Source organism: Passer montanus, unplaced genomic scaffold (assembly GCF_014805655.1).
Source record: "Passer montanus isolate IOZ18808 unplaced genomic scaffold, ASM1480565v1 scaffold8, whole genome shotgun sequence".
In the NCBI taxonomy this organism is placed as follows: domain Eukaryota; kingdom Metazoa; phylum Chordata; class Aves; order Passeriformes; family Passeridae; genus Passer; species Passer montanus.
In genome coordinates this window covers 3,838,084-3,857,305 of record NW_024373256.1, presented here as the reverse complement: position 1 = coordinate 3,857,305, position 19,222 = coordinate 3,838,084, and the positions used below count along the sequence as shown (strand labels likewise).

At 40.1% G+C, this 19,222-nt stretch overlaps 1 protein-coding gene across 6 annotated transcripts in view; it reads left to right on the top strand.

Moving 5' to 3' along the window:
• The window catches only part of SDK1 (sidekick cell adhesion molecule 1), a 385,608-nt gene that overhangs the window by 170,352 nt on the left and 196,034 nt on the right, over positions 1-19,222 (top strand). For 5 of the 6 annotated variants that reach the window (XM_039732208.1, XM_039732207.1, XM_039732210.1 and 2 more), the window contains exon 6: positions 9,651-9,784. In XM_039732208.1, the coding sequence (XP_039588142.1) occupies positions 9,651-9,784 (134 nt within the window). Of the gene's footprint in view, positions 1-144; positions 320-9,650; positions 9,785-19,222 lie in introns of those variants that run through there. The other variant, XM_039732211.1, reaches the window with a different exon arrangement.

Sequence of the window (19,222 nt, the reverse complement as noted above, 5' to 3'; positions counted from 1 at the left end):
GTGGACCCAATTGGTCCTTGAATTCAAACATTGCCACTGGCCAATCAAGAAACCCCCTTTGGTGAACAAATCTCCATAACACATCCCACATATTCACAACAGGTGCAGCAAGTGAAGATGAGAATTGTTATTCTTTGATCTTCTCACAACCTTCCCCAGCACAATGCCTGGGAAAGCTGTGCCTCGCTCTCTGTGGCCAGAGAGCTGTTGCCACATTGGGATACTTTATTTTAAAATATTCTGGTGTTTACACTGAGGTGTCACAGATCTTACTGGGGGAAGTGCTGCTTTGCCTGGAATGGGATCATCAAATGCTTAGGTACAGGTATAGTTCTCAGTTTCTTACCTAAATCTTCTCATAACTTTGCTTTCCACCTTTTAGAATTCCATAGCTTTGCTATACAACAGCTTTGTGTATGTTTGGCTCATTAATTGGAAAGTATTCTTCCTTTTATTTCTGAAAAATTATTCATTTGTACTTTCATACAGTAATGTACCCCTAACTTAAAGTGCTATTGATAAAACAATGGTTTCCAGTAGTTTACTGTGCTGTTTCACACACTATTGAAAGGAAATCATGTTTGGGCAGAAACCGCAACAGAAAATACTGCTCTGATGTTAGTTTTCTTTTCATTCCATGGTTTCCATTGGTTGGCCTCATCTGTTTGTGCAACATTTGGTTGGATGAATCCAACCTGGCTTTGGGTCACTACATGGCCTATTTGAGCTAGAAATAAGGGGGTTTTGCTTCCTTTTCAATTTCTGCTTATTTCTTCTCTTTAACCAGTGATTTTTATGTTTTGTTGTTGCTCATTTGAAGTGCTTGGAAATGTTAGCAGTATGGACATTAAAAAAAATAAGCCTGTGATTGACTGGCTTGAAGTTTCTACTTCTGAATCACTGTCAGTAGTAACCAGGATTAGGTGGAGTCTGTGTGTTTGTTACTGATTACATCTGTACCCAGGATGAGGGGGCTCTGCTGAAGGAAGTTGTGCAATTCTGTGGAATTCTGGTGTTTGGAAAGCAGTGCTCACCTGCCTGGTGTGTTGGGCTGAGGAGATTTAAAGGAGTTGAACATCAGTGCTTTGCCTGAAGTTATAATCAAATACCTGACAGTCAAACTGAAATGCAAGGGGAAGTTAAGAGTATTAAGACTTAGCACATGCATAATCTTCTACATCTTTTGAGTGCCACGGGTATTAACTATTTAAGCCGCTAGATATATTTTTTTCTGTGTAAAAAGAAACATATACACATGCTATCCTTTTTCTCTCTTGGCAAAACATAGAGACTGAAAGGCTGAATAACTCACCCAAGGCTTCATAACCCAACCTAGATTTACCTGGCTCCAGGGCCTGTGCTCAATTTCTGCTGCACAGCAGTAGTGTGTGTCCTAATGGTTTGTGAGTAGAAATGACCCCACAAAATCCCTGTTTTGATGTAGACAGCAAACCCGAGACACTGTAATAGCCCTGTATGATGGATCTGCAGCAGTAACACAAATGCTGGTCTTGGCAAACTGCAGTGCTGTACATAGATAGTGTTTGCTGTTGTATCGATCCGTGCCTCTAAATCTTTAATTATCTTTCATAGTAAAACTTGTCTAAATAAATTGCTGTAGTGCTGCTGCTCTCTGGCAGCAGCAGAGGTTGATGCTTGGGTCAGTGGCCACTTTTTACCATATCCTTTCTCTTTGTTTAAAGATTTGGTGCCATTAAAAGGAAGGGTAATAGATCTAAAAACTAAGGGGCTACCAGGCTGTTAGTCCTGAGGTACAAGATTGCTTCCTACAAGTTATGTCTTGTACAGCTTTTCCTATCCCTTGCAGTGTTTATTATCACCTGAAGGCACTGAGTAGCCAGGTTGGTGCTGTTCCTCTTTCTTGTAGAGCAAGTGTGGTACACCTGGATATTTATTTTGCTGAGTTTAAGCTGGAGTTATATTTTTCTGGCATTAAAAGGAAACCAAAGCCTTTGGTTCATACAATATGAAGTAGCCACATCAGGTACTGGCCCCTTGAGGTCTTCCACCTGTGGGTTTCATCTTCAGTGATAAAAATCAGCTGCCATGAGGTTTGCTGATTCCAGAGAGAAGATTGCTGTCCCTGCTCTGTGTACCCTGGAAATCAGTTTTAAATATACTCTTGTGCATGTATTTTGCTGCTGAAGGAGTTTTTCACCTGAGAAAACTGAACAAATGCATTGACCAGCCCAAGACTTGATATTTTATTTCCAAATAGTGTGGGTATTTCAGTTGCTGTGATACAGATTTCTGAGTCCACAAGGCTAGGTGTTCTCAAACCCAACTGTGCCAAATCTTATTCTCAGCTACACCTGTGTGAAAATGGAAATGGTTCTGAACGAGATATGTGTGAAATCAGGAATTAAAAAGGCAGAAATGATGCTGGGGCAGAGTCAGGAACATTAATAAAGGAAAGTTGGGAGCATTTAAGCAGGCACAGTTGTGGCACATCTAAATACATGTGTTAAATATGCTGTTAAGAGGTTGAAGTTTCCTTTGTCATTGTTGCATGATCAATTATCCCTTCAGGGCATTGCCCTGTGACAGGGCCGTGCTGCTGCTAATTTGTTTTATAGTTAGTGCAGTTCACAGCCATGGCTTATGTACTCAGAATAAAAACAAATGTGTCTCAGTGAAGTAATGGTATGAATATACAATATTCAACAGGAAACCCTTCCACTCTTCCCCACAAAGCACTAGAGCACATACCATTATGCTGACATGTTTTATCAGAAATGAAGATATAATTTAATAACACAAGTTTTCCTTCCACAGTGAAGGAAAGGGGAACAAATCAGTGTTTTAAAAAAAACCCCACAGCACCTTAAATAATCAATTCAGGAGAACTATCATAAAGTGAAGCAATATTCATGTCTGTCCCTGAAAATTGAACTATAAAATCCCAAATTATTACAAATAGTCTTTGTGCTTGCTGTCAACGAAGTCAGCCAGCTGTGTAAATCAACAACCTATGGTACTTTTTAACTGCAGTGTTTTGTTTAAATAACCCATTTGTATTAAAAAAAAATAAAATTTCCACTATTCTTCCTGCCTGTGGTTGCCAGCAATGTCCATGGCAACAGCTGGTGATGGCACAAGTGGAGTTCAGAGTGTTGATTATACCATAAAATGGAGAGGGAAGAAAAATAGACACCCTGCTTACAAATATCTTGAATGCTGTAAGAGTTTTATAAGAAGAGGAGGCTGGAGAAAATTGTCTTATTTTATTCTGGGTCTTTGCTTTCTGTTATTGACCGAGATGTGTATTTTGTCTTGAAAGTCTGTTTTTTCTATTAGCCTGAGAAGTGCTGCTGCTGGCATAGCACATCCAGCCACACTTCGGTGTGGTTCAGCAAGATAACACCCAGGAGTTGGGATTTAAGCACATTCAAGTCCTTATATCAGCTGCACTAACTCTTGCTGCTTAAAATGTAATAATAATTAAAAGAAAAAAGCAAGGGAAAAAAAAAGTAGCAAAACTTGTGTGATAATAATTAAGCTGCATTAAGTAAGAATTGAAGCTGCTGAAAACCTGGGGAGAAGAAAAAAACCTGTCTAAACGTAAATAGTGCACTTAGGAATGTTTCCTGAGTTTGCTGTAATTCCTTGCCTCTGCCTTGGCAGCATTGTCTCTCCCTGTAAACATCTCTCTAGTGATCAATTATATAGTGATCATCTTGGGTTTGGTTTTGTGTGGTTTTTAATCTCTAGGCAAGTAATTGCTTGATATGGGCATGATTTAAAAATATACATTTGGGGTAATTCCTCTGAGCATCTTTTCTGGGAGCTTCTGTCTCCAACGACCAAAAACAAGCTTTCTGAGGGTGAGCTGCTAAGATTTTTATAAAAAAGCTCAATATTTGGTGATTCTGCTTAAATCTGACACGCTTTTTGTACCAGTCCTGCACATATATGAAGATGATTGTGATGAATTGAGGGGTTTTTTGTTTGAATGTTCTCCTGCATGTCACATTCTCTGGATGATTCTTTGGGTCAGATGGATGGGAGAGGAGGGGAGTGGATTGTTGTGATAGTGTTTTGGTGCTGTTTAAATTCTTCCTGACTTACCCACACATTTACATCTAACAGCCAGGGCTGAGAGGAGGCTGTGCTGGGTGAGAAACGGGGTTATTTCTTAGATTTCCCAGTGAAACTGCTATTTGCACACCCCCTTGTGAGGTTTGCCTGTTGCTCAGTCACTTATTCTTTCTCAAATACAAGGTTTTGAGCTTGTTCACTGAACTGCAAACCTCTCAGTCAGTGGAGAGGCTTGAGCAGATCTCCTGCATTTGTAATTCTGATTCTGTCTTTCAGAGTCTTTGGGACTTTATCAGCAGATTTAGTATGTGAAATCTATATTCAGTCAACAAACGCCAATGAAAATATTAAGCCAGGCCAAAGACAGACCCTGTGGGTTTGTACCTTCTCTCACTTTCCAGTCAGGTCGTGGATCAGTGATGATTTCTCAAGTGCAGTTTTCCATCCACTTCCTTTCCAGCCTTCCACCTGCTTTGCACAGACCAGATTTAGTGTAAGCTGCTCATGAAGAAGCACAGGGAGTGTTGTCTACAGCCTTGTTAAACCAAGACCCTGCAAGCCCTGAAACCGGAGAACAGGGAAATCAGTTCTAAAATGTGGAAACTCTGCTGTTTATCTCCATTCCTGCAGGAAATTCATCAGCTAAAGCCATCAATAGCTGGTTGTCCTTTATTTTGTGGTAGTGTTTGGCCTCTACCTGGTCATTAGGACTGTTTTGGTTATTCTTGTGTAAACTTGGGATGTTTCCATGACTAGAAATCCCAGTCACTTCCCTAAAACGCGTGTTATGCCCTGACATAGCTAGAGAAGCAATATATGAACTGCCCTGGTTCTAAATTCAGTGTATTTTTTACTTAATATCCAGTGTCTGTGTAAGTATAAAACTTTTATTAATAGATGGCTGATTTGCAATGTACATGGAACCTGAATAATATCCCATGAAACTGCCATGCAGTCACAGCTCTTGGTGCTCTGTCCCTGTGGAGATGCTGCTCTGTAGCACAAACACAAATATTTTTCTCTGTAATTGAGTCCTGAGAAACACAAGCTGTTTGTGAGAGATGTGTATTTAAATAATTTTGATTAATAATTCCCTCTCAGCACCGGGAGCCATGAGGGTGGTGAAGTGCTGCCTGGGTTAAGCTGTGCATGCACAGAGATCCCCTGGAACAGCTGTGTGTGCAACTGCAGCACATCCCTGCCCTTCCAAGAGGGGAAACCCACGGGGGAAGTGTTGCAGTAATTATTTTGTTATTACTCCATAATCTCTCCCTTTTCTGGCATCATCACTGGTATTCCTTGGTGTCTGGGGCATGGGGAGATTGGGCCTTGCTGTGTAGTGTGGACAGAAGTTTTTGAAAGGGGAACAGAAGCTCTCCAGTAAAAAAATATCTGGTATAGAGGGATTAATAATCGTGTTAGCTGGAGGTAATATTGGAAAAGAGGCTTTATGAAGGCCTTTGTACTAAAATATTGCACACTGGCTCAGGAGCAGATGGTGCCTTCTGAGAGAGAGCCTAATCAGGTTACTCTGATTTTCATTTTGTATTTTTATAACCCAGTATTATCTACTTTTTGTGTAATCTGGTAGACTAATAACATAACAAATCTCTAACTTTGGGGAATTATCCACTTGTAGAGTAGATTTTGGTATTTTCCCATAAAAAACCATTATTTATCTAAATCCACCTATTTGAGATACTGAAGGGTTCCTTTGCAGCATTAACTCCAAAACCTTTCTTTTAAAGGCCATAGGAATTGCATCCCCTTTGAAAAATTATCTTTACTTCTAAAAGTCTCATTCATGCCCATTGATCTTAACAAAAGAATTCCCATAAGCTTCAGATCAAGCTTAGAGATTATTTGCAGCAGAGTTTATAGCATTTGGACAACGTGAAAAGGTGCAGTTAAAAATTCCAGAGTGCACAGAGTCATGGAATGGTTTGGGTTGGAAGGGACCATAAAAGTGATCTATTCCCTGTGCCATGGGCAGGGTGCTTTACTTTAGACCAGGTGTCCACATGCTCAGTTCTGACTGCAGTGAGTGGGAGTGAGGAAACCTCAGAAGGTGCTGTTCTATATTCTGGTGTTTAGAATAATGGGCTGTGTAATGATTTGTGTCCATCACTGCTGCCTTTTCCCATCCCCTCCATCCATAACTTTTGATTAAACAGCATTCCCTAAACACAGTTTGTCATCTCAAGGTCCCCCTTGCCTTTGCTTTGAGATCAGCCTGGTTCAGCCTCCAGCTCCTTCTGTGATGAAGGTGCCACTGAGATGTTTTTGGACATGACAACCTTGGATCCACCATTCCAACCACCTCCCACTGCCAGCCCTGCCTGCTGTATTCCCTGCAGGCTTCTGCTGGGCTCCAGAGAAATTCTTCTATTAAAAAGTGTGCTTTAAAAATGCTGCTTTCCTAGCTTAAGAAATCCCAGAGGATCAGTCTGCTTAGTTTGCTTGCTGGTTGCTCCTGTCTTGAAAATGTTAGATAGAGTTAAGTTTGATACTGCTTTAAAAAAGCAATATTTATATTTTTCATGAGTTCTGCACTGGGTATGAATTACTGACAGGTCCACTCCATCTGCTGCAGTCATCTTCATCAAATGTGCTGCTAAACTGAGCACCCAGGAATCAGATTTTCCTTGGAACATCAGAGAGGTGCTGTCAGAATTTAAAAGTTATATCAGACAATGAAAACAAACAATAAACCCAAGAAAAAATGTTACGCCAATTTTGGGATGCTCTGTACAGCTGTTGTGCAGAAAGTGGCTGCAGCCCTGGTAAGGGCTGGGGCCTGGAGCTTTGGATGGTTTAGAAACATTGGAATTAATGAGTCCTTAAAATGTGACTAATTGATTTTCCTGATGCACGGGGCTCATGCATGATGTAAATAAAACTCCCAGACTGCAGCCTGGGAGGCTCCTGGCTCTGTACCTGCCTTCGCTTAATGAACTCAGGACATTCCATTTTTCACAGAACTATTAAGATATCAATAACTCATTTGGGGAGTTTTAATTTAACTTTGACCATGTAATTGATGACCCCTAAGAGCTGCCTTCAGGAGTTGCATTATCTTCTGACTTTCTTTTCCTATACAAATTAATATCAAACTTCTATGCTTATGTAGATTACTTTCTAAAATTTACTTACTTTTCACTCACAAATGTTACATTTTGCTCACACTCGAGTAAAAATTTGTGTATCAAAATGAAAAAGGCCCACTTAATTTTCAACTATTTCCTTCATAAATACATTTTCATTTCCTTTTCTCTTGATTATTATATAATCAGCTCAATGGGTTAAGTGTCAAAATTTTCAGCCAATTTAATGCAGATAGTAACTGTGTCCATCTCAGCAGTACTCAAGGATCACCTTTAAAACTTTGGGTGCAGTTTTACCTGGAATCAAAGCAGCCTGAAATATATTCCAGTATTTCCAAAGAATCTTTCTAATGCTGATTTCTTTAGAATTAAAGTAGAAATGAGTGTGAATGTAATTGTCTTGTAATATTCAATTATTACCACTGCACTGGAATTTTATCTTTATTTGCTCTATCAAATGTCCTATTAATAGTATTTTATATCCTCACACTGTAAATCTATCACAGTTTCTTTGATTAATTTTCTAAATCAATTAAACTAGTGCAGTGTGATTGAATTTTAAAAAAGTACTGTGATTATTTTTTAGTAGTTTTTACAGTAAAAGTTGCCAAGGAAGATGTTGCAAACAGGATCTTTAGGTGATGTGTGATGACTGATTTCAGACCTGAACATTTAGCTTCATTTTTCAGCAGTTTTTTTGTAATTATTGTCTGAGGAGCAACTGAGGGAGCTGGGAGGGCTCAGCCTGGAGAAAAGGAGGCTCAGGGGGGACCTTCTTGCTCTGCAATTCCCTGACAGGACAAGAAGGAACAGCCTAAACAGCCTAAATTTGCACCAGGGAAGATTTAGGTTGGAAATATGGGAAAATTTCTTCACCAAAAGGATTCTCAAGCACTGGCACAACTGCCCAGGACTGTGGTGGAGTCCCCATCCCTGGTGGGATTTAAAAGCCATGAGGCTGTGGCACTTGGGGACGTGGTTCAGGTGGCCTTGGCAGGGCTGGACTCTGTGATCTTAAAGATCTTTTCCAGCCTAAATGGTTCTCTGATTCCATGATAGCTTTACAGAAGTTCAGGTTTCTTTGTATCCACATCAGGAAATTGAAGTGTTATGAATTAAGTGCCTGGCTTTGAACATGGCCATGTTCTTTCTGTAATTTCTAATGCTCTACCTATGTATAAAACCCAGTTTGCTTCACTAGGAATGTGTGATTTCCACTGTTACTTGTTTGGGTTTTTTTTCAGAGCAAAATAGCTGTTTATTACTAAGGGTAACCACCCCATGGCAAAACAGGAGGATGGAATGCAGGGGTGTTTATTATTGACTGATTAGTGCACAAATGCTTTGACTCAGTGCTCATTCTTTTTGAGCCTATTGATGTGTGAATTTGTTTCTTCCAGTATAATAATTTTATAAGTTGTTTCACCCTCATGCTCAGTGGTACATCTAATAGCACAGCTGAACTCAGCATGGCTTCTCATCAAGTATTAGAGGTGAAGGGAGTTTCTTCCTCCCAGCCTTACAGGCTGATTTCCAAGTCTGTGCCTGTCCCATGCTGCAGTAGATGAGCTCTTGGCTCCACAGGCGTTTCCTGGACCTTTACATTTTCTTTTATCTTTCTGGTTTTTGAACTTCCTGTGTCCTGTTCCTCAAGCCCTTGAATATTTACATGTTTCCTCTAGGTTAATCCTTTATAGTCAAGAAAAGACCGTCTAACCCATGTGAAAAGTAAAGTAGCCAAGTGTGTAAAGCTGCCTGTGAGGGAGTCCACAGAAACCTTTGTTATGCAGCAGCTCTGAAAACAAACTTGTGTTAGACAATGACATTTATTGACTCCTTCAGGCCCTCACCAGTTAACTACAGGGTTGTGCTGTCCTACCTGCTGTGCATGAAAGGAAAGCCCTCCCTATCCACACAGATCATCTCTGTGACAGCCCGTGGCTTTGTCTGTGATGAGGTGATAACCAGTGATGCCATAAATGCAGAAAGTTTACCTTTGGACATTCTGCTGTCTTTGATTTTTACTTACTTATTTCAGTGAGCTGTGTGTTATTGCTTGAGTGTCACTCTTTAATAGGCTGCCTTTCACTTGTTGAGAAGGTTTTCAATAAATCTGGCTTTGCAGCATCCTGATGTTTGCCAGGATTGTTGTCATCCCACAAAGATGCAGTTTGCAGCCTGGCAGTCACCAGTGTCATTTGCTGATTCTTGCATAACTTCTTATTGCCATTTAAACTGCCCCTGTATCACATGTTGAAGCTTTTTCTGTGTGTCACCATAAGCATCTTATATGATCTAAATAGAGAAAAGGCCTAGAGGCATCTGAGCTCTTTATTTCCTGTAAGTGTGTTTGAAGTGGGGCTGGTTTTGATTCCACAGCATTTTGATTTATATGACCAGTGAATATCATATTAGGCTGTCAGGTCTGAAGTGTTGTATGGATAACATTCCTCTTGTTTCAGTGTGATCTTTCTCTTCCCTAAACAGAGCCATCACTCTGGAGAACCAGCTGGTGATCCTGGGGGTGTCACTGATGGATGCAGGAGGTTATTATGTCCAGGCAGTCAACGAAAAGAACGGGGAGAACAAGACCAGTCCCTTCATTCATCTCAGTGTAACACGTGAGTACCCAAATTGCGGGGCACGTGCTGGCACACTGGGGCTGCAGGCAGGACTCACAAAGGCTGAGGAATAAAAAGAGCCTTGCTAATAAAGGATTGGGCCTTTAAAGGAGGTCAATGTTTCCTGCTTGGTTTGGAGCACACTGAACTCCTTGTGCAAAAGAGGGACCTAAGAGAGGAGATGCCCTCCACAAATCACCCTCAGAGCCCTTTGTCTGGTGGTTTGCTTTGTGTAAGGCAGGTACATGATGATCCCTCACTGTTTATTGTGAAGTTGTGGTTATAATTTCTTTTTAATGCAGGTGTTTATAATGTGTTGTTTTCCATTGTGCCTAAGTAAACAAGTCATCCTTCTGAGTGCAAATTTATTTATGAATCTATTCCCAGTTTATGGCATTATTTTTACCTGGAGTTATCACAGAGTCCCAGGGAACATGCATTTCATTGTTATTACTTATTATTTTACATTACATGGGTTGTATTAACACCACCACTCCAGAGATATTCCATGATTTGGTTTTGCAGCAGAGCACTGGGGTCAGGGAGATGGCTGCACACTGAGTCTGCCAAGGTGCACATTCAGCAGAAATGTGCACATGCAAACTCTTGTAAAACATCCAGTAAACCTGTTTGCATGAAAAATTGATATTCTAAACATGTGAAATGGATTGAATCCTTGTATGAGGCACTTGATAAAGGCATTATTTATGTAGCAGTGAGAAGAGAGTGTTAGTGCTGTGGGAATGGGGAGGTTCCTCGTTTTGCTAGTAGAGACAGGGCTTTGCAGCAGAGCAGAGGGAAAAGCAGCAGAGCACTGGGGTCAGGGAGATGGCTGCACACTGAGTCTGCCAAGGTGCACATTCAGCAGAAATGTGCACATGCAAACTCTTGTAAAACATCCAGTAAACCTGTTTGCATGAAAAATTAATATTCTAAACATGTGAAATGGATCGAATCCTTGTATGAGGCACTTGATAAAGGCATTATTTATGTAGCAGTGAGAAGAGAGTGTTAGTGCTGTGGGAATGGGGAGGTTCCTCGTTTTGCTTGTAGAGACAGGGAAGAGGTGATGGAGTAAATCACTGATGCCAGTAGTAGCCCTTATAATTTGTGCTTCTAGAAGATGCAGGACTCAGGTCTAAATCAATGAAATGATAAGGTGCCCCACATCTCCTGGTCTTGGGTGCCATGAGATTCTGGACAATCCTTGTTGGCTCATTTCCTTGCAATAGCAAGATTTTGGAGTCCGGGTTTCTGGACAGGAAATCTGGGAAACTGCTTTTGGAACAGTGCTGTCAGAAGTTCATCTGAAACATGGTCCTATGAAACATTCCATTTCTTAGAAAATGTCATTTTTCTGCTAAAATTCCTAATTGGGTTTCAAGGAAAGCAGTTCTTGGACAAACATGGGGAGCCCTGGTCATGGACTGGGGTCACTGTGGGCAGCAGCTGCATGGCTGGACAGGCAGCAGCAGACACAAACCTCTGTCTTCTTCCAGACAAGAATCTAAACTAAATGAACTGCTCAGGGGTTTCATGTGTATCTTTCTGAAGTGGAAATAATATTCCAAATCCACTTATGAATTCTGGCTGTTCTGTGGCATGTAGATTGTAAACATTATTATTTCTGACAGTATGAAGAGGTTTGCTAACACTTTAGTAATTTCATTTTTAAAGCAAATTTGTGTTGTTTGTATTATGTGACCAATAGCATACTTCCCACTTTAATTTCATGTCTTAATTAATGCTAGAAATAGTCTGTGATCATGCATGCATAACAAGTGCTATGCAAAGCAGAAGGTAATATGGGCATATGGAAAAGAAAACACTCCAAAATGCTCACAGGCTTGATACCATGAATGCAAAGTCTGCCTGGAATGTGGCAAATAGGAAAGATAAAATGGATAAAAGAAAATGAAGGATGAGACAAGATGGAAAACCAGAAATGAATTTGCTTTTTAGAATTAATGTCAGCCAATGAGGTTTTCAAATTGACACCTTGATATCCTGGGTTATTAAGGCTGTGTGCATATGTTAAAGGAAGGCACTGGCTGTAAGGCATTGGAGTCTGTAAAGAAAATTGGATTAATGTGGTTGTTCTGAACTTTGATCTGGGGAGGAAACTTATGTGATACATTACATAAAAATGAATAAACATTTTTGGTCTGGTAACAGAAAATAATCAGGCAAAAATACAGTCTTGAAGCAATCCGCAGAAAATGCTTGCAGAAAAATGACATATTTTGGAAGAGTAATAAAGAATTCAAGCAAGAGGTTGGAAACAGATTGTTAAAGGTAACACAGATGAGGAAGATACTGCATTGACTTGTCACTATCTGAATCTTACGGGGTGTTAGGAGTGATGACACTTGTAACTTTTCATTAGGACATGTATAAAATTTAAAACCAGTTTAATCAAAATCCAATAAACCCCAAGTAAAGCGGAATAGCCAATCTCTGTGCAAGTAGATTATATATTAATTATTGAGTATAACCTTGCTGCATGACTCAGCATGCACACTGCACTGTTATTGAGGGCAGGAGGAAAAAACCCTATAGATAATTCCCAGGGCAGCCATTCTCTGAGAACAGTGTTAGATATGCACAGCTCATTATTCCTTGAAGGAGACCAGTGTCAGATTTGCTTCAGCCTGTAAGAAAAGCATATTTGCAGAATCATTCTAACAGCTGAGAAAGCTGTAAGCTGTCCTGTTCTGCTCCAAAGTACAAGAATGACAGCAGGAGAAAGGTCTGGCTCTGAGCTGAGCAGGGGATGAGTTACAGGGCCTTACATTGCAGATTAAAGTTGCTGTTGAATTGTAGCTGAAGGTAAATGGAGCTTGAGCATCACCTGGAAAATACACTGAACTGTCCTTCAATTAATAACTGTATTTGATACACGTGGTATAAAAAGATTAGAGGATGTTGAGCATGTTTCAAAAACAGCCTAAAAGCCCGAGTCACACTGAATTCTCCAGTGGGGCTCTGAGTATTAATAGTAAAGACATGTTGTTTCTTGTCAGTCTAAACTGCAGCTCACTGAGTCCAACACTGTGAAGTCTCACACCCACCCATCGCCCCTGATTGCAAACATGCGGGGAAGTTGGGAAACAGCTCCCACAGAAAGCCTGCAGGCTTCTCAGAGTTGCTTTGGCTGTGCTTGGGTTTGCTTTTCTCTATGTTCTGAGGTTGGACGCACATGGCAAATGAAGGCAGCAGAGCCAGGGCTTAGGGGAGCGCTCAGTTTTTTGGGACATTTGGGTGTTTCAGGTACACACCCCGTCCCCATTGCTCAGTCCTTACACACCCCTGGTGCAAAAGCACTTATGATTTATTTCCCATTAGATCTGGTCACTCAGTGAGAGGATCCAAATATTGAGCAGTGTTTTTCCTTCACAGCTGAGTTCCCAGCTTGGCTGAACACCCGTGTTCCACATGCCTGCCCTAAATCCATGTGTCTGAATGTGACAGAGGGTGAGGTCCACCCAGCTCTGCTTGAAAACCATGGATGTTTCTTTCAAGTGGACTCATTTTCACTGATTTCAGGAGGATTAGATCATCTCTGAGGTGACAGGCTCTGGGGAAATAAAAATTATGTCCAACAGGCAGCATATTGGGAATAACGTCACATCTGAAATTAGGGTGAGGTGTCATAAATTAGATCTAAATTTAAAATGTCTAAAAATGAGTTGAACTGTGTACTACACTAATGAAAATCTTGCCACCTTTTTTTTTCCTCTTTTTAAACCATATGTCAGAGCTTTCATGTAAATAACACACAATTTTTGGCTTGGAAAATCGGAAAGTCTGAAAGTCAAGAGTTTGGCAGTGGAAATAGTAACAACACTGGCTTTGGGTTTTAATTCAAATTACTCACTTACTCCTTGTTGAGGATTCACTATTGCTGCTTGGGAGGATTTCAGTATTAACTCCATTGCTGGAACTTCCTAACTTGATTGGAGTGGTGTGAGAATTTATCTGTCTCTGGGCTGGTACAAGCTTTTGGGATGTAAATACTGCTCTTCAATAAAAACACACGGAAAATCCTAAATGTCTTATTCCTGTTCCCATCTATTGAGGAATAGGGGTTGATTATGGTATCCTAAATAGATCCTTAATTCTTTAGGCTTTTTCTTTCATATGCCTATTCTCACACAGCCAGACATACACTGCAGCACAGATGGTCAGGTCTATTCCTAAGGATTGTGACTTGTCAGGGCATAAAGTGACATTCTTTGATCTTACAAGTGTTGGCAGGGCACCTAAAGATTGAAGTGTTTATTCAAGCAAGGCCATCATAAAACCCTCACTTCCTTGAGGGCCATTCTCAGTGTAACAGCTAAATATCTCTGCATCTGCATCACAACTCTTCTGGTTGTAGTATGGAACTTAAAAAACAAACAAACAAAATCCAACCAAGCAGCAAAAAATACTCAAAAGTAATGATAAAAAACCCCAGAAATACCCAAACAAAAGAAATTAGTACATGGTACTTTGCTGTTGGCTGTGCCACTTTTGCAAGAAGGTTTTTTTGAGGGTAAAGGGCAGCAGGGCCATTTAGAGCTTCTTAATGAAACCATGAGGGATTTTAGTATGTAAGTCAAGAGTTTAAGTGGGTTTATTAGAAAGGGGAGGGGGGGGATAGAAAGATTCATAGGGAGCTTTTTATTGCTGTGAGGAGCTGGCTGAGCTATTCCCTGCAGGGCACTCAGTCCGTGTCCTTCCATTTTATGATGTGACACCATGGCCAGGATCTGGAGCCACTTGGGAAGAAGTTGGCAAAGCCCTGGTGAGATATTTCCATTATTGACTTCAGCACACTTTATGTGAGCACCACTGGCCTCATCCTGGAAACTTTTAATGGAGTGCTGGCTTTTTTCTGAGTCCAGCTGAAGAATTTCATGAAAAATGCGGGCCTCAGTAAATGATTTAAATGCTGGCTTGCAGGAGGTGGGTGTGTGTAAGCTGTTGTGACAGTTTAGATGGTCCTGCTTCAATTGGTTTTGCGGCGCTAATCGTCCGGAACTGCAATTCAGGGCCTTGCTGCTGCCCCTCCTTGTTAAGCTGTGAAATATTGAGATGCATGTCGCTCCAATAGATTTATTAGTAAATTAGATAGTCCCCAGACCTGTTGGTAACACCAAGAGATACAGAGTGTTCTGCAGCCTGATGTCATTTTCTGATGCAGGCTTCGTGAAAACAGAAAACAAGATTGATGAAAATTTTAAAAACCTTGCCAGCCAGCATTTCTGAAGAGTCAAAGATAATAAAGCCAATTATCATTTAACGAAGATAAATTTTTCCCTTGGGCACTGGCAATGCTTTAAAAAAAAGTAGTAGGGAAAGAAAAAAGTTGGGGACTGAAAATTAAACTCCTGGCTTGGTTGCATTGCAATTAATTTAAAGTATGAGGGTGTGATGTTGTTCTGCCCAACTTCCACTTGCAACCAGAAGAATTTTATTCTGTTATGGCAGACATTGACATGAGGCTAAATAGCCCCTGTTTTTCTCTGCTTGGTGCCTGTTTTGTTCTCAAACTTAATGTATCAAGACATAAACTTTACAGAAGGCAGAAGTCCCATTTCAGGCTCACAGGAACTGAATTTACCTCAAAGCTCTTGTTTGTTTGGTTTTCTCCTATAAAGGAAGGCTCTCCTGATTGCACAGGACATTTAGGTCACTTTTAGTGTCTGTGAGAATGAAATATTCTTTATGTTGTCAGGAAAGAAAGAGGTGGGGGGGGAAGTTACCTGTCGCTGTGTTGGAGAGGATGTTCCTCTTGACATCCTTCTGTCAGGTGTGGTAAGAAGATAAGTTTTCAGAAGATTCTGAGCAGACATTTTCCTCCCTGGAAGAGAGCATTTCACTAACATGATTTTCCATATTAACCATCAGGGTTCGTTCAAGTCAGCAGATGCTGAGGATCCTTCATGGGTATGTTTGAAGCACAAAAGGCATGAATTTTTCATAGCCAGTCCCAGCTTTCAGGTGTAGGCAGGAAAAAGGAAAAAAGGAATGGGCTGGCACACCCAGGGAACAGATATTTCTATTCCGATGTCAAATTCACGCAAGCTCTATAGACTTGTCAGTCTGGTTTTAGTTCATGCCAAGAGAATTGACTTCTTTTAGCCTCTCTGGGTCAGTGCTGTGGAGGTGAATTTAGTGGTTCTGTGATGCTTTTTTTTTACATTTTGGTGTTATTTTGGTGAGGGAAAAAGGAAGATGAGATGAGATGAAATTGCAGTTCTGTGCCATGACTGTACCTGATTTCCCAAGGTTGTGGCCAAATACTGGTGATGTCCAACAGAGCTGAGCTCAGCCCTCTGAGAACTGGTTTTAAGTGGCCCTTTGAAAGGATTCTTCCGCATTTCCTCAAAGGCTTTGCTCTCTTTGTCCAGCAGGATTTCCAGGAAGGATATCATGGTGAGATTCCAGGAGTAAATGTGAGCCTTTGGCTTTGAATGGCACTGAACATTTGATTGACACTAAACAAGCCTTAGTTATCCAAAATGTTAATTTGAAGGAGTCTGTGGAAGTGTTTGGGGTCTAACACTAAACCCTAAACGCATTCTGTGTAAAAGCCATCTTTAATACCCTGGTCAAATACAGTCAAAGTGTTTTTTCTTCTATTGTTGCTCTATATTCAAGGACATGCATTTTAAATGGGGATCTTTTTCCTTACTTTGAGAATAGAATGCAATTTACACACATCTCAAATGCATGGTTATGTATTTAAGTCAAACACATTTTAATGACAATAATAGCTGTAAGAAAAAGGACTAAATTGAGTTAGTGTTAAAGATTTGCGTTTGATATATTGGAACAAATGTTAGTTTAAGCTTTATCCAGAGCTGGCAATTTCAGTGGAGGCTGATATTCTCAGTGCTTTACCCTATTATCTACTGCAAAAAGTGACACTGTACTGCAGTGTAGACTGATTTTATATGCATTACAAAGAAGTAACAGATGATGTTCAGGATTTATCAGCCTTCCTGGACTCCAAATTTCATTGTTAGGTTTTTCTAAAGCCTCAGCCAGATCTCTTCCATAATTCTCTACCTTTCTTCTCCTTCAAGGAAAACTTTTCTCACTTTTAACTGCAGAGATAGAGAAGAAAACCTGTGGTTAAAATGACAGATTGCTAAACTGCAGAATAATAAAGGTGAGCCAAGAAACCTCTGTGGCAGCTCAAGCTTTTTTCTTAGTTTTTCCAAATATGCTATCAGTTATCTTCCTAATAAATAGCAGAAATATTGGTTGGTCTCCAGTTTCATCTTCCTCTGGACTATTTTTGATAAAACTTAGTGCCACTCATGGTGCATCTACTGCAGCCTCTGCCCCAGGCAAGAAGGGTCTCCTCTGCTGGTTGCTTTTGTCATGGAAAGATGATAAACTGAACTTTCTGTAAGGTTATTTCAGTCTTCCTATTAAAGAGAACCGAAACAGCCTAAATCAGCATAAAACCTATTCAAATATCTGGCACTTAATTTTCATCATATTGCATCAACAAATGTAATGAATCTTTAAATGCATGGTTTATGGGAAGAATAGTTATTTCCTTTTCTCCCAAGTGCAACAGAACAACCCTGTTGTTATGGGGACTCCTCGCTGGCTGGTGAAAGCACAGAACTGCACCCGAGCTGAGTCTGTTCCCTCAGCAGATGCACATACATTATGCATGTTGCTCTGAAGAAACAGCAAATGCTGAGGTTTCTATAATCAAACTTATTATTTTTACATGGCTTCTTGTTACAGTTGTCTGTTTATGAGGTTTGGGGGGGTTACTGTGTCTGAGGGAGATCTGGAATGCACACACAAACACAGGCTCCAAATCCTGGGTTGTCTCCTAAACCCTTTATTTATATCTGACACATGCAATTAATCTCTCCCTATCTCTAATCACTTTTGCTATTACATTCATCGGAGTGATTTGTATCCTATCTCTGTCACTGCTTGGTAATTGATATGTGGAGATAAGGGATTCTTAGAGGACACAAACAAGGAAAAGGGAAAATTGAATTTACCTTGCAATCATTTTATAAAATGTGACACCCATCAATTATACATGCCATCCAGGAAAATGCCATCTTGAACAAACTGCGATGATTTGTTGGAAGATCAGCAGAAGAGAAATGCCAGGAAACTTTTCTAGACAGAAAAGTATTGCTGGTTCAACAGACAGACTTTTCAATCTCATTGGTCCACCTACAGTGGTTTTAAATAATACTGTAGAATTTACAAAGGAAGTATAATTTTTGATCTGTGTTTTTCTTCAATCAATCTTGTACTAATACTTCAGAGTGAAATAACATGAAAGGGAGCTGTTAAAATAAACATTGTTTTGATCAGACATAAAAAGATGATGTTGGTTACTCGAGATTGAATCATCTTTCATGGGCAGAAATGGTAAAATTGATAGTATAATCCAGTTCCAATTTAACCACGTTCTAGCATGAACATATTTCTATTTAGTTTCTCTTTTCCATTTCAGTGCAGTGATAAGTGAACTAATTTTCTCACTCTCATGTAAGTACTTTGTGCTCATGATTAGTTCTAATTGTTGGCATGAGAGTAGTAGCTCCTGTCCATACTTGTAAGTTTAAGCACTACTGTGGGATCTTGCAAAAGCTTTTTAATACCTACTGATAATGCCATAAAAACGAGTATCCAGATGAATAATATAATAACAGTAATAGAAATCATAAAACGGAGAAGATCTAAGTCAAACAACATTCAGTGTTGGCAGCTTCCTGGGCCTGTCAGTCTGGCAAACAATCATTTCCCTGGAACTCTTTATCTCTTTATCCTGTACACCCCAGATCCAACTGCACTGCCGAAAAAACTCCCGGAGCTGCCAGAAGCCCAGTGATTTGTAGGCATTTGTAGAGGGCTTTGAATTTCAGTTCCTGTAAGGATCATAATGCTGAAGCTTTAGGAGAAACAGCTACTGGAGACTGGTGTATCAATTTACCCCTTTTGAACATTAACTTCTGGTTTCTTGTAAGTCTCCTTCTGCTCTGCCAGACTCCTGGAGTTTTCCAAGGAGCTGACTTGAAGTATTTTGCTTTGATTCCCATCTTTACACAGTGGGATGTATTTAAAGTATAATTTTCATTTATTTAAAGTTGGCAAACCCTTTTGAAGGTGCTTTTTACTGAGAAACTAACAACCTGTAACTTACTGAAGCGAGCTTGAGCTGAAATATGCTATTTTAAGGAAAAACAAACAACCCCATTTAAAGAAAAACATCCAAGATTTGGGCTTTGATGGTCCTTGTGGATTTCTTTCAACTCAGATAATCAATGATTCTCTGATCTATGTTGTGAGAGCTCTTTCCTGGTCTGCTGTGAAAAAAGTTGTCCTGGCTGATCTGTGAGAGAGAGAGAGTGCAGAGATACCAAGTTCTTGTCTAGGAAAGCAGTGATAAGCATTTTATTT